Source organism: Thalassophryne amazonica, chromosome 10 (genome assembly GCF_902500255.1).
Source record: "Thalassophryne amazonica chromosome 10, fThaAma1.1, whole genome shotgun sequence".
Classification (NCBI taxonomy): domain Eukaryota; kingdom Metazoa; phylum Chordata; class Actinopteri; order Batrachoidiformes; family Batrachoididae; genus Thalassophryne; species Thalassophryne amazonica.
The window spans coordinates 14,836,958-14,852,538 of NC_047112.1; the positions used below are offsets into that span (position 1 = coordinate 14,836,958).

The 15,581-nt window shown below is 39.6% G+C and overlaps 1 protein-coding gene across 4 annotated transcripts in view; it reads left to right on the plus strand.

Moving 5' to 3' along the window:
• The first annotated feature begins 223 nt into the window (after nt 1-223).
• Nucleotides 224-15,581, plus strand: part of hps3 (HPS3 biogenesis of lysosomal organelles complex 2 subunit 1) — a 46,258-nt gene continuing 30,900 nt past the window's right edge. For 2 of the 4 annotated variants that reach the window (XM_034179456.1, XM_034179460.1), the window contains exons 1-11: nt 224-337; nt 2,567-2,763; nt 2,845-2,916; nt 4,248-4,341; nt 4,567-4,640; nt 4,799-5,002; nt 7,300-7,360; nt 12,821-12,909; nt 13,008-13,126; nt 13,307-13,459; nt 14,073-14,155. In XM_034179456.1, the coding sequence (XP_034035347.1) occupies nt 2,713-2,763; nt 2,845-2,916; nt 4,248-4,341; nt 4,567-4,640; nt 4,799-5,002; nt 7,300-7,360; nt 12,821-12,909; nt 13,008-13,126; nt 13,307-13,459; nt 14,073-14,155 (1,000 nt within the window). In that variant the 5' untranslated portion in view covers nt 224-337; nt 2,567-2,712. The remainder of the gene's footprint in view (nt 338-2,566; nt 2,764-2,844; nt 2,917-4,247; nt 4,342-4,566; nt 4,641-4,798; nt 5,003-7,299; nt 7,361-12,820; nt 12,910-13,007; nt 13,127-13,306; nt 13,460-14,072; nt 14,156-15,581) is intronic. The other 2 variants (XM_034179459.1, XM_034179461.1) reach the window with 1 other exon arrangement.

Sequence of the window (15,581 nt, forward strand, 5' to 3'; positions counted from 1 at the left end):
CGTAAGGGAAATATGGGTTTTTCACTTGTGTTGTCCTCTGAAATGACTGATTCGTGTATTTTATGTACATTTGGTATTGTTGCCAAATAAATCAAATCAAAAATCAAAATCGGTCCTTTTTGCTGTCTGATTGAAGTTGACGGAGTACTGCTCCTTTCTGTCCAGTTGGTGGCGGTAATGCACTATATTCTGATATCCGCCAACAAACTTTCCCCACAGATGAGTAGAAGAAGAAGACGAGGCGAATGGTTGTTGATGTTTTGCTTCCTGATTTCAGCGTGAAATCAATAAATTAGTGAAGAAAGTGGAACAAAACTGAAGTCTGGCAGCGATACAGGTAATTTACCAAGGATTTATTTATCATATTTACTGAACTGGGCCCAGGTTTGTGTGTAAAGCGTGATTAAATAACGAGTGGTCAGTTATTGTGTTGACTTCGTAAACCACTACTCAGACTGTAGCATGTGACACTGATTAGAGCAACAAAACTCATTTTTGTGTTCATCACAAACATGCAGGCAGTTAGAATTTTAGATCGGAACTATATTTACTATGAAAGAATTGAAAACTCTTGATTTCAGAATTATGTTGAGCCAAAAAAGCTAAAAACTGCGTCATCTTGAGGTTTTGCTGTTTGTTCTTCAGTTGATTAATTTAAAAATCATATATGAATAATAATAATAATACAAAGAAATCTTTGTCTTCTGACTGTAAATTAATTTAATCTCATAATCTGTTTCACTCTTCTTGTAGAAATGGTCAGTTTATTATTGATTTGTTGCTACAGAAGATAAATATGACTTTTAATGAGTTTAAGACCTTTCAAGTATCTGAAGGAACAAAAACAAAATATACACAGATTTCTTCACATTTGTATAATTGCAGATTTAATATACAAAATATATGTAAATGGTCTGAAGCTGTTAATGCTCCAATACCAGCTCCATATGTTGTTTTTGATGTATCTGTGCAGTGTTCAAGTAGGAGATAAATGAATGACCCCAAAATACAACATCAAATCAGAAAATGTTGGGACGGTATGGAAAATGCGAATTAAACACAAAACAAAAACAAAAACCCAACAGTGATTCTTCCAAGGCAGCACGCTGACTTAGTGGTTAGCACTGTTGCTTCACAGCAAGAAGGTCATGGGATTGATTCCCGCCTGCGGTCTTTCTGTGTGGAGTTAGCATGTTCTCCCCATGTTTGCGTGGGTGCCCTCCAGATGCTCCGGCTTCCTCCCTCTTCCAGAGAGATGCAGGTTAGATGAACTGGGGACTTTAAAATTGACCGTGTGTGTGTGTGTGTGTGTCTGTCTGTCTGTCTGCCTGTCTGCCTGCCTGCCTGCCCGCCTGCCTGCCTGCCCGCCCTGCAATAGACTGGCATTTTGTACAGGGTGTACCCAACTCTGTGAATGCTGAGATAAGCTCCAGCTCCCCTGTGACCCTTAGTTGGAGTCATCGGGTATAGAAAATGCATGGATGGATGACTCTTCCATTTAATTTAACCTTTTGGTCAAGATTGGAAGGAATTTGCATATTTCTCCTTCTACAGTGCATAATATTTTTAACAATTCAAGGAATCTAGAGGAATTTCGGTGTGTAAAAGGCAAGGATACAAGCCTGAGTTGAATTTCAATTTTCATTTTCAATTTATTTTCATTGATATAGCGCCAAATCACAACAGAGTTACCTCAAGGCGCTTCACACAAGTAAGGTCTAACCTTACTAACCCCCATGATCTCTGATCCCTCAGACTCTGCATTAAGAGCTGTCATTCATCAATAGTTGATATAACCACGCGGTCAAGAGATTAGATTCTTTTTTGGAATGTGTTCCAGGCCTAGTTAGTGCAGGAATGGATGTATGTTAAGAAATTAAATGAAGCTGACCACACAAAACAAGAAATATGTTGGGTGTCTGCAGTAAAATAAAAGTCAAAGTAAATGTAAGCATTACTGTTTTTTTCTTTCTTTTTTAAATTAGCATTTTTCATACTGTCCCAACTCTTCTGTTTTTGTCAAAAACAAAAGTCCACTTAAAGGTTATTATTGATGTAAATGAAGTCTGAAACACATTCAGTGACTTTGAAATGTTTATATATCAATCTCCTGACTTGTCAAAAGTGATAAGTTTGAAAAACTTGACTGGAAAAGCGATGATTTATATGGACTGTAATCCTTGAATTGACTTTGTCCAAATACTTATGGCCTTTGAAAATGTAGGGACTATGTATAAAAACAGCTATAATTTCTAAGTGCTTATTGAGATATTCTTGTTAAACCCTTTGAACTAAAGATGAAAGCTGACACTCCGATCACACCCATATTATTTGATTTCAGCTCTGCTGTGGTGTTGTACAGAGGCAACGTTTTGGAAATTACAATTGTGCAAATACTTGTGGATCTATCTGATTGCAAAAGCAGAGCTATGATAAGGTCACAGGTCAGTCTCAGTAGTCGGTTGTGTTATGTTTGTGGTATAGGTTCTGGCAGGACTTTTGAGTAAGCTGAAAACAACTGAAATATGTATTTTTATGTATACTGTAGTTTTTGGATTGATCATAGGTGTGCTGCTGGATGAAGCCTCCGACAAACTTTGATAAGGTGTGGACTTTATGGCTGTATTCACATCATAGCATCGCCAAACGGGTGCACAACTTGTGGACATTTCTGCCTCACATAGAATCGACTCGCCACAAAGTGAGCCAGTCATGGTGCGTGTTTACAACTGCCATCCGTTTGCCTCCCAGCAGATTGTACAGGTCAGTGGACGGCGGATGAAACACAGGTCCATGCTTTTCCCTCTGTGTCTGACTAATACATTTTGTCTCTCTGTGGATCAGGTTGAACAGGAGCCTGGACTGATCTGCTGTGGAGGCGGAGCCCTCTTTGTCTTAGCCAGTGGAGGATGTAAGGTCAGCGAAGCATAGGAACATTTTACACGTTATCACATTTTTTTCCTTTTGTGTCAAAGTAACTTTTTTTAAGCCAGTAGTTTATCCTGAGGTCACATCAGTACAATAATTATAGATGCTGCAAAATTAAGCTTGAGCTATTCTTTCTTTCAGTTAACATCATTTCTATTGTTCAGCCTATAATAGCGGAGCAGATAACTTTAAGAATGATTCATTTCTGGAAACAAGCACCAAAATTGGCGCACACAATCCTTAGACATTAGTCTTTTGAAAAAAACGACTGGCCACTTGAATTTTCAATAGGCGGCCAGGTATTGGTCAATTGAAGAACTGCACAGGGGTCAAAATATAAAAATGTTCCAATCATATTGAAAGCTATAGCACATTATGTGTCTGATCACAAAGATTCCAGAAAGGTATAGTTGGACTATGTATGATTGATTGTTACGTGGTAAAAACATTAAGAATGGTGACAAAAGTCAATTTCAGTTTGTACAGGGGACAGAAGTTAAAGTTGCTCCAATTTAACTAATAGGTTTAGTAAATAGACTAGTTTTGACTGTGTTAAATGCTTAGTCTGCAAGGTAAAGGTCAAACAATGTCAACGTCCATTGGATTCTATGTCATGTGACATATGTTACCCTGTAACATAATTAAGCATGACACATGGTGCAAACTGTTCCTTTTTAAAATGCTATTAACTCAGCCAGTAATTTGTGTCAACTTTTACAATATTTGGAGTAACTTTAACTTCTGACCCCTGTACAAATTAAAGCTGACCTTAGTTCCATTCTTCCTGTTTTTACTCCATAACTCCATAACATTCAGTCATAGATAGTCCAAACTATACCTTTTTGGAATATCTATGTTCAGACAAATAATGTGGTATAGCTTTCAATATGATTGGAACATTTTAAATTTTGACCCCTGTGTAATTCTTCAATTGACCCCTACCTGGCCGCCTATTGAAAATTCAAGTGGATAGTCAGTTTTTTCAAAAGACTAATGTTTAAGGAGTATTTGTGCCAACTTTGGTGCTTGTGTCACCATTTGAAGGATTCCTCTGTAAATATTGTTATCTGCTGCACTATAACAGGCTGTTGTCGACACTAGGGAGGCTGTGTGGTCGTTGGGTGGCAACAACAATTGGCTTGTTGGCCCGATTGAGGCCTAGGGTTGCTAAACTCACAGGAAAGGTGTATCAAGCCAAGATCTCAGTCAGGTTTGAAAATGGATGACCTTGACCTTGAGGTCAAGTACTCATGTAAATCCTGTGTCTCCTGTATAAAAAAAAAAAGTGTATGACTATGTTGTTTTGATCCAAACTCTAGGTGGAGGTCTACAGTCTGGAGCAGGAAGGCTGTCCCCTCTTGTGTCGCTTTGCCACCATGGGGACTGTGAAGAACATCCAGCATAGCAAAATAGGTAAAAGTCTTTTTTATTCTGTTTCTTCTTCTTCTGTGAGCTTCTGCAAATGTTGGGTTTGATGGAAACATCTAGTGTTTTTTTCCTCCCTCATTTTTTTTTTTTTTTTTTTTTTTTTTTTACATGTTAGAAATGCACATTGTAGAAGTACTTGGGTGTGAGGTGGATAAATTCCGAAATAAAACCCCCATCAGCCTGGTTGTCCTTTCTGCACCTTACGTTTAGGAGATTATCTGGTGACCATTGAGGAAAAAAATGGTGCCACCTACCTGAGAGCCTACACCAACTGGCGCTACCAGGTAGAGCTCATCGCAAGTCCAAAATATTTAAAAAGAACCAGACCAACCCACCAAAAAGCCTTTCTAAATCTGATGTAATGTTAAAATAGAGAGAAACCTGAGAGATGAGCATTTTTTATGTACATATTTTATGGTTTTATATCACACTCTCCATTCAGGCGCAGGAGAAGGCCCGTGTCGGGGTGCGTTTGTTGGGTCACCTGCTGCGTGGCGCCTCAATGCGGGGTGGCGTTCAGACGGAGATTATTGAGATTCCACTGTCAGAGCGCCCTCTTGCTGTCGCGTGCTGCTCGATAACTGGGGACCTTCTGGTTGGCTGTGACAACACTCTGGTTCTGTTCACTTTGAGGAGACAGAACCTGGTAAGAATCCAAAGGCTCAGTGCTTCTGAATTTGTCTTCTTCCCTGAACAGATTCCCATAGTTTATCCTCCCCGTTGTTATAATATTCTACATGTGAATCATAACTACAGCAACACTCATTAGACCAGACACACATCTGCTACAAATAATCACTGTGTACAGTCAATGTCAGCTTTTCACCTTTGATCCTGAATTCTAATCAACAATACTGCTCTAACTTTTGGGAATCAATCTAGTGAAGCTGTGATCTTAAAACCCTTCATGTTTAAACATATTTGGATAAGCAGTTCTACGGAAACAGAATTACAGTGGGGCCAATAAGTATTTAGTCAGTCCCTGATTGTGCAAGTTCTCCTACTTAGAAAGATGAGAGAGGTCTGTAATTTTCATCATAGGTACACGGCAACTATGAGAGACAAAATGAGAAAAAAAAAATCCAGAAAATTACATTGTAGGATTTTTAAAAAATTTATTTGTAAATTGTGGTGGAAAATAAGTATTTGGTCACCCACAAGCAAGCAAGATTTCTGGCTCTCACAGACCTGTAACTTCTTTAAAAAGCTCTTCTGTCCTCCACCTGTTACCTGTATTAATGGCATCTGTTGGAACTTGTTATCTGTATAAAAGACACCAAACAGCCTCAAACAGTCAGACTCCAAACTCAACTTTGGCCAAGACCAAAGAGCTGTCGAAGGACACCAGGAAGAAAATTGTAGACCTGCACCAGGCTGGGAAGAGTGAATCTACAATAGTCAAGCAGGTTGGTGTGAATAAATCAACTGTGGGAGCAATTTTAAGAAAATGGAAGACATACAAGACCATTGATAATCTCCCTCAATCTGGGGCTCCACGCAAGATCTCATCCCATGGGGTCAAAATGATCATGAGAACCGTGAGCAAAAATCCCAGAACTACACGGAGGGATCTGATGAATGACCTGCAGAGAGCTGGGGCCAAAGTAACAAAGGCTACACACTACGCAGAGTGGGACTCAAATCCTGCAGTGCCAGGCCTTGTCCCCTGATTAAGCCAGTACATGTCCAGGCCCGCCTGAAGTTTGCCTGAGAGCATATGGATGATCCAGAAGAGGATTGGGAGAATATCATGTGGTCAGGTGAAACCAAAATAGAACATTTTGGTAAAAACTCAACTCATCATGTTTGGAGGAATAAGAATGCTGAGTTGCATTCCAAGAACACCATACCTACTGTGAAACATGTGAGTGGAAACATCATGCTTTGGGCCTGTTTTTCTGCAAAGGGGACAGGATGACTGATCTGTGTTAAGGGAAGAATGGACATGGCCATGTATCATGACATTTTAAACCAAAACCTCCTTCCATCAGTGAGAGCATTGAAGATGCAGTGTGGCTGGGTCTTCCAGCATGACAATGATCCCAAACACACTGCTCGGGCAACGAAGGAGTTGCTCCGTAAAAAGCACTTCAAGGTCCTGGAATGGTCAAGCCAGTCTCCAGACCTCAACCCCATAGAAAATTTGTGGAGGGAGTTGAAAGTCTGTGTTTCCTAGCGACAGCCCCAAAACATCACTGCTCTAGAGGAGATCTGCATGGAGGAATGGGCCAAAATACCAGCTACAGCTACACGGGCCCCGTCTGCTGTGGCCTTCACCCACTTTACCTCAATTCAGATGACGGACTGCTTCAAGTTTAGTGCACATAAACAATGTCAAATGTATATGTGCTGTCTTTAATTCTGATGTGTGCCATTATTATGGTAAATAAGTAATAATTGTGGATTAATTGCTGTATCTTGTCTGAGGTAATTGGAGTGTAAATGTAATTTCGTTGATGTTGCAGTCATGTAATGACAATGACAATAAAGCTCATCTAATCTCATACAGTGTGTGAAAACCTGGTGAAGACTTACAGGAAACGTTTGACCTCTGCCATTGCCAACAAAGATTATGTTACAAAGTATTGAGTTGAACTTTTGTTATTGACCAAATGCTTATTTTCCACCACAGTTTACAATTAAATTCTTTAAAAATCCTACAATGTGATATCCTGAATTTTTTTTCTCATTTTGTTTCTCATAGTTGAAGGTACCTATGATGAAAATTACAGACCTCTCTCATCTTACTAAGTAGGAGAACTTGCACAATCAGGGACTGACTAAATACTTTTTTGCTCCACTGTACAATGACAGAAAAATCTGGATATATTTTACTTTGCCATTAAAATTTGCATTATAATTCTGTTTCTGTATAATTACTCATATATTAGGCGGCTATTGTAGCTCAAGGACCTATTGATGATTTTTGTTTGTTTTGTAAAGAGTCAGCAGAGCACTGTGATCCCTGGACCTGACACCCAGCAGAGTACCAATATCAACCAGGGTATTTAAAACTTTCCATCTGTTTAACTCTTGTGTTTTTGGATTTCAGTGCAGCACTTAACACTCTTAATTATGTGGTCTTGGAGAGATTTGAAAATTACTGTTGTGTTTTCTTGTGATCATACGCGTGTTATGTGTGTTTTAAATACTAATGCTATGTCCCCAATTGCACACAGTGAAGTATGGGGTACCTCAAGGATCGGCCTTAGGGCTATTGCCATTTTCTGTTGAGCTTTAAAAATGGTTACGAGGGACGATTGAGAGGTTTTGAGCCCGACCCACAAAAAGTAGGGTGTGGTTCTCCATCTTTTGCACTCTGAGAAACAAACATTTCTCAACATTGCATCCAGTGAGTCAAAGCTTCACACATTCTCAAGAATATCTTTTAGAATTTATTACTGTAATGTTTTGTTTTTTGTCCTACCACCTAAAAGGATAAGAAGTCTTCAGATGATCCAGGACATGGCTGCTAGTGTTTTGATGAGAACGAGGTTCTGTTTCTGACATATAAAATCATTATTGTTATTATTATTATATTTTACTTTTGGCTGCTCCCTTGTTGTTTCACTCAGTCACCGCAGCAGATTCAAGTTGGATCTGCATGTTGATTTAGCACAAGTTTTACACCGGATGCCCTTCCTGATGCAACTCCCCATTACCTGGAGAATTGGGCAGGGGTGGGGTTTGAACCAGGAACCTCCCACACTGAAGCCAAGTGCAATAACCACTTGGCCACCACCCCTGCTGCAACGTGGGAGTATTGAAAGTTTATTTTTCTTTTTATGTTCATTTCTGATGTTAATTTTTTTTTTTTTTTTTTTTTGCCATTTGTGTGTTTTGCTTGTTTCTGCATTTGTTTGGATTTTATTAAACATTTAGAATTTGCATCTCGCTCCTCTGGGAAGGTCTCAGGTGATCTCTCTGCAGTCTGTCATTGGCTCTTCTGCCAGAGGCACTGACTGTATCTTTGTGATCTCGGGGGCTTGTCTGTGTTCACATGAGCAGTGAGAAAACCTCAGCATTGCTCAGCCAAGAGAAGAGTTTGGTCATCAGCAGTTTGTCACCAAGTATCCATGGATACATACAAACAATCTCAGACCGTTTTGTAGCAATGTGCTTCACACAGCACAATTTATATGCTCTTTCTGTCTCTCTAAGAAAACAAAGAAACAAGTATGTCTTAGATGTTTTTATGTTGTGTGGGTGCCGCACGAACATTTTTTTTCTGGTGTCTTTATATAACTCAGAAGTTTATCTTCGGCAATGACGAGATTCACAGCTATCATTTGTTAGTGCTTTTGCCCTCACATTATGCTGATTTCTCGCACTGTTCAACACCATGTAAGACATTACATCTCCACAGTGCAGTTGTAATTTCACCACTGTTTATGCGAACACAGTTTAAGGACGGCCTCTCATTGTCGATTTTTGATACCCGATTTAACTAGTGTAGACCAGGGTACTCCTGTGGTGGTGAAAGTGGGCAAGTGGGTGCAGTTTGTAGTAATCTTTATTACGTACCATACTCTGAGCAAAGGCTTCCTTCTGATCCTTCTCCACAACATGAAACCCATGAAAAGCATGTCCCGCTCTTGAATAAGATTTTTGAGATGTTAACAGAGACATTTTAGCATTTTGGAAAAGTGTTGGGTCAAATGCGGAAGTAAAAACATTCATTAATGGGACGTGTACATTTTCCAGTATAGTAAGTCCCTTCAGCATCCCATTTGTTTCACTCAGGGTCGCCATGTTGATTTGGCATAAGTTTTACACCGGATGCCCTTCCTGATGCAACTCCACGTTGGAGGATGGGCAGGGGTCGGTTTTAACCAGGAACCTCCTGTACTGGAAACCAGCAAACCTTACCACTTGGCAACCAGCCCCAGGTATGTATTAAAGAGTTATTAACCGAGTGCAAGGTCTGTGCGATAAAATATCAGACTGAGGTGTAAGTACGGACCGAGTGTAAGCCAGGTCTGTGCGAAAAACACAAGAGGTCTGATAGTCCTGTACAGACCGAGCAAGCAAGGTTTATATATATATGTATATGTATATATATATGTATATATGTATATATGTATATGTATATATATATGTATATATGTATATATATATGTATATGTGTATATATATGTATATATGTATATGTATATGTATATATGTATATGTATATATATATGTATATGTATATATATATGTATATGTATGTATATATGTGTATATATATATATGTGTGTGTTCAGTGCAGCTTTTGATACTGTTGACCATAAAATTTTATTACAGAGATTAGAGCATGCCATAGGTATTAAAGGCACTGCGCTGCAGTGGTTTGAATCATATTTATCTAATAGATTACAATTTGTTCATGTAAATGGGGAGTCTTCTTCACGGACTAAGGTTAATTTTGGAGTTCCACAAGGTTCTGTGTTAGGACTGATTTTATTCACTTTATACATGCTTCCCTTAGGCAGTATTATTAGAAAGCATTGCTTAAATTTTCATTGTTACGCAGATGATACCCAGCTTTATCTATCCATGAAGCCAGAGGACACACACTAGTTAGTTAAACTGCAGGAATGTCTTTCAGACATAAAGACATGGATGACCTCTAACTTCCTGCTTTTAAATTCAGATAAAACTGAAGTTATTGTACTTGGCCCCACAAATCTTAGAAACATGGTGTCTAACCAGATCCTTACTCTGGATGGCATTACCCTGACCTCTAGTAATACTCTGAGAAATCTTGGAGTCATTTTTGATCAGGATATGTCCTTCAATGCGCATATTAAGCAAATATGTAGGACTGCTTTTTTGCATTTGCGTAATATCTCTAAAATTAGAAAGGTCTTGTCTCAGAGTGATGCTGAAAAACTAATTCATGTATTTATTTCTTCTAGGCTGGACTATTGTAATTCATTATTATCAGGTTGTCCTAAAAGTTCCCTGAAAAGCCTTCAGTTAATTCAAAATGCTGCAACTAGAGTACTGACGGGGACTAGAAGGAGAGAGCATATTTCACCCATATTGGCTTCTCTTCATTGGCTCCCTGTTAATTCCAGAATAGAATTTAAAATTCTTCTTCTTACTTATAAGGTTTTGAATAATCAGGTCCCATCTTATCTTAGGGACCTCATAGTACCATATCACCCCAATAGAGTGCTTCGCTCTCAGACTGCAGGCCTACTTGTAGTTCCTAGGGTTTGTAAGAGTAGAATGGGAGGCAGAGCCTTCAGCTTTCAGGCTCCTCTCCTGTGGAACCAGCTCCCAATTCGGATTAGGGAGACAGACACCCTCTCTACTTTTAAGATTAAGCTTAAAACTTTCCTTTTTGAAAAAGCTTATAGTTAGGGCTGGATCAGGTGACCCTGAACCATCCCTTAGTTATGCTCTATAAACTTAGACTGCTGGGGGGTTTCCCATGATGCACCCAGTGTTTCTTTTTATTCACCTCTTTTTGCTCTGTATGCACCACTCTGCTTTTAATCATTGGTGATTGACCTCTGCTCTCTTCCACAGCATGTCTTTTTCCTGATTCTCTCCCCTCAGCCCCAACCAGTCCCAGCAGAAGACTGCCCCTCCCTGAGCCTGGTTCTGCTGGAAGTTTCTTCCTGTTAAAAGGGAGTTTTCCTTCCCACTGTTGACAAGTGCTTGGTCATAGGGGGTCGTAGGGTATGGCTTTTGTCATACAATATAAAGCGCCTTGGGGCGACTGTTTGTTGTGATTTGGCGCTATATAAATAAAATTGATTTGATTTGTTTGATATATATAATCAGGTGTCCCAAAAAATATGCAACATTTTAGCAGCAAAGAAAATGGTCAAAGCATATGTCTAGGAAATAAATTTATGGCTGGATAGAAAGGTTGAAGTTTTTCATACCAATGTCAGTATTGGTCCTGCATTTTGTCAGTCTAGCATAAAGTCGCTGCACCTGTTTGACACTCTTGGTCTGGTGCCAAAACTCAATAATTTGTGTTCGCTGTAGTATGGTTAATCTTGGCATGTTTCTGAGTCTTGCTTGGCATCACCAAAACTTCAGGGTGTCTGCAAGTAAAAAAGAAACATAAGTGATTAAGTTTGTAGCAGTTAAGGGTCAAACCGAGTGTTTTAAATGTTGTATATTTTTTTGAGACACCTTATGAACACACAAACCTACGGTATTGCCAGAATATGAAAGTTGCTGACAGTTTTGGGCTCATAGTCAGAGACCTGTTCACTTCCATGAAGAACTTGCTAACCAACGGTCCAGTCTTTAGCTGGTAACCTTTCAATCGATGTGTTTTTTCTGATGCTGTTTAGATATTTATGGAGTATGTTCATGTTCAGCTTGGTTTTTGTAATTGTGTTTTTAGCTTTCTGGTTTGTAACAAATGGGATACACGTTTTGGGCCGATTGTCATGGTAACCGGTTGGATATGGGAAAATATCAGATCAGAAATGAACCAGTCAGTGTGCTCATAGCGTTGCAGCCATATAATAATCAGGTATATTCTGTAATGTTAGCGGATATAAATTAGTAGGTAATACAAATTTTACCTACTATTTAAAACAAAACAAAAACTAAATTGTGCCTGGTTTTTGAAATTGACACAAAACTGGAGTCAAATTTTGGCAATGGCAGATCGCCGAAGAGCAATGCAGCAATGCCCATTGGATTGTTTATTTCCAATTACCTCAGAGATTTGAGAAACTGGAGCTAGTGTGGCATCTTTTGGCCCAATTCATACGTATGATTGTTGCTGATGGTCATCCTTAAGAAGAAGCTTTGAGCTGCCATGTTGCAGACCTGAAAGAACAGTTAATGTGTGCTGACATGCTGCCAGTTGGTTAGTAGCCAGCAGCTCGCTGTCTGTTTTGTGAGCATTTTGTACTCAAACTTTAAGCGTAGCCCTTAGAAACGAGTGTACTGTTGTAATTACGCCCTTAGCTACAATTGATGGAAGAAAGAGGCCCAAAGCATCCATCTCTCAGGAGTATTCCTGCTCCCAAACAAACTCAGACTGACACATAGTTGTCAGTTACCACATCTGTAATAAATCCCTATAACCCTGAATGCATCACAGCCTACATTCCCATGCATTATCCACTCTGAAACAGTTTTAATCATTTGTAAATGTTAGCTTCTCTGTTTTTATTATTTAGCACAATTGAAATTATCTTGTGTACAAGGTTCTTCACCATTAAGGTAGATTTTTCATGTTTGCTCCAAAGCAACTGGACTTTTTTTGTCAAGTAGTTTTGTCTGAAGAGCCCACATGGATGAATGGGGAAAATGGATTTCTGACTAAAAAAGAATTCAGGTTATACGTGTATTAGAGTATAGTTCTGGAAATCTTCAGTTGGATCAACTTCTTGTTGTCTTTGTCATGAAAGTGGTTCTGTGATAAAAGAAAAGAACTAAGTTACTTTTCTATTCTGTTCTATTCCCATTCATTTGTCTTCTCTGTATTTGGAATTGTTAGGGCAAACCAGCACTCCAAACCGGACTTTTTCCATCTTGGACTTTGAACGTTCTGTCATCTTGCATCTTCAAAGAGTTACTCCTAAACAGGTACTCCTAAATTGTCAGGGTCTTGTCTTTCAGCAAATAACTTCCAAATTACTGAGATGGAGTTTTGTTCAGTTTTTTTGTCTCTCTTTGCCCTGTAGGTGGCGCTGTGTGGTGGGTATGTAGCAGTGCAGACAGAGCTGGAGGTCCTGGTACTAAAACTGGATGTGACCTCTGATTGTAAAAATGAAGAGGAAGCCCCAGACTTGCATAAAACTGGTAACAGCACTCACATTGAGTGTTTGTCTAAATAATTAGTGTCCCATTGCTCAAAGTGATATATCACCTTTAAGTTACTCATATTTCTCATCATGAAGTGGCGAGGTTTAAAAAACAGTTTTAAAGTTGTGTGTGTAAATATTTGGTAGCTCATGAGAAAATTAATTTGTTTGTGTGCATCAGATAACGATGAAGACCAGATGGATTTCCTGCTGCTTCCAAGACACCAGGAGTTGACTGGTGATCGAGCCAGGGACTGTGGCATCTCTGTGACCATTGAACAAACTGGACTGGAGGACGGGAGACAATACACAACGTCATACATTTTCTACAGGTGTGTACAGAAGGTGATGTTTTAATGGCCAAAGTAAGGTCATGAGGTCCCTGGTGATGGGGATACCTTTGCAGGAGAAAGTCCAAGTGTTTAGGGTGCTAGTTCTTCCTGTCTTACTCTGTCATTCTGAGACTTGGTCGCTAACCGGTGACCTAAGGTAATGGGTGAATGTCTTTGCTGCTGTGTCTCTTTGGAGAATCCTTGGGTACCAATGGAATGAGTGGTTATTTCAGGAGACTCAGACGAGTTTCACCGTGGATCCTGAGGGAGCATGAGCTATGACGTTTTGGACCTGTGGTGCACTTCTCTGGGTGTGATCCAGCACTCAGGTGCCTGAGTGTGGAGGACTCCAGTAACTGGAAAAGTCCAAGGCGTGGCCCGTGTCTCACATGGTGATTTTCGAGAGATGTGAATAGACTGGTTGTCTGCCTGGGTGTTTCCTATCCATGACCCGGGGTGGTTCTGTGGCCTGGCGGATGCAGCAGTGGGTGGTATCTGTGCACACTCCCAAACCTGCCCTGACCTCTTGATCAACTGCCGAATCAAACCAATGATTGTTTAACTGTTGCATGTTTTATAAAGTGAGCATGAGTCGACTGTTTCCTTCCTGCAGACGTTTCACTCCAGACATTTCTCAAGGCTGCAGTGTGGAGGAGACTCAGCTACACTCCCTACAGCTCCACCCGCTGTTCACCCGTGAGTACTACATATGTACAGTGTTTTACATTTGCATTTCTTTCATCTTATTGAAATTTTTTTGTTTGCATATTAACTGTTGGCATCTAAAAACAAGACTGTAGAGAATAATAAAGCCAGATGGCTACACTGGGATCAAGATTATTGAAGCGCAATTCTTGAGTCCAGAAGCAAAATCAGTGGGTGTTGCCGTGTCCAACATGCAATAAAACTGCTCGGCAGACTGTTGGTCCGTCCTTGTTTGATCGTAGCATTCTGTCTGCCACAGCCCGGTGTTCCTCAAGTGTCCTGTTGACGTGGTCCACACAGTCACTTTCACTGCCGGAGGCCTCTTATATGTTTTATTTGTCTTTTGATTTGTGTAAGATGATAATTCATCTTTTTCATCAATCAGTTAGTAACCAAGCAGGATGTGTCAAAAGGACAAGAGATTTCAGTGAAGTTTGGTGAAGAGGGAGATATCACACTAATAAATATTACACAGCTCATCTTAAAAAAAATGAAGGTAACAGTTTGCAAGGATCTTTTTTTTAAGTAATTCCAACTCAGCCAATCCTGACGAAATGCAAGATTTTTTTTTTTAACAGTTGGACCAACTCAAGTTTAGCAAAGTACGTATTTAGTTATGTAGTTTAGTATAGTTAATTTCTTTTGACCTCTGTAAGGTTAATTAAGTTTAATCAGCTTAATTAAAGGTTTTGGTGTTATTAGGATGTCACCTTAATTCCTTTGTTGTTCTAAATTCCACCATTCTACTCAAAATGCTGATGCAAGTTTTTACCTTGAATTTGTGAATCTGTTGTAGTGGTTTTGAACTTATTTCACTGATGTCAGAATAAATTACCTTTTACAGTTCTAGTTTTACAATCAAACTGTTTATTTTAAAGCCATTGTGAATCTATGTACAACTGTTTTGTTTTTTTTTTTTTTAACTGTGACAAATTTTATGCCAATGTCTTGTAAGTCATCAACTTACTAAAATATGAACATGCCAGAAAAGCTTTTCCTTTCAGGCTGAAAATACTCAACATTTTTAAAAACAATTATGTCCTAAAAAGAATTTTCTGGGCAGCACAGTGGCTTAGTGGTCAGCACTGTTGCCTCACGGCGAGAAGGTCGTGGGTTCAATTCCCGTGGCCTTTCTGTGTGGAGTTTGCATGTTCTCCCCGTGTTTGTGTGCGTTTCCTCCGGGTGCTCCAGTTTCCTCCCACATCCAAAGACATGCGGGTTAGGTGGATTGGAATCTTAAAAATTGTCCATAGGTATGTGTCTGGGTGTGTCGGTGTTTGTTTGTCTATTTGTGGCCCTGCGACAGACTGGCATCCTGTCCTGGGTGTACCCCGCCTCGCACTCTATGACTGCTGGGATAGGCTCCAGCCCCCCGCGACCCTTAATTGGACTAAGAGGTAGAAGATGAATAAATGAA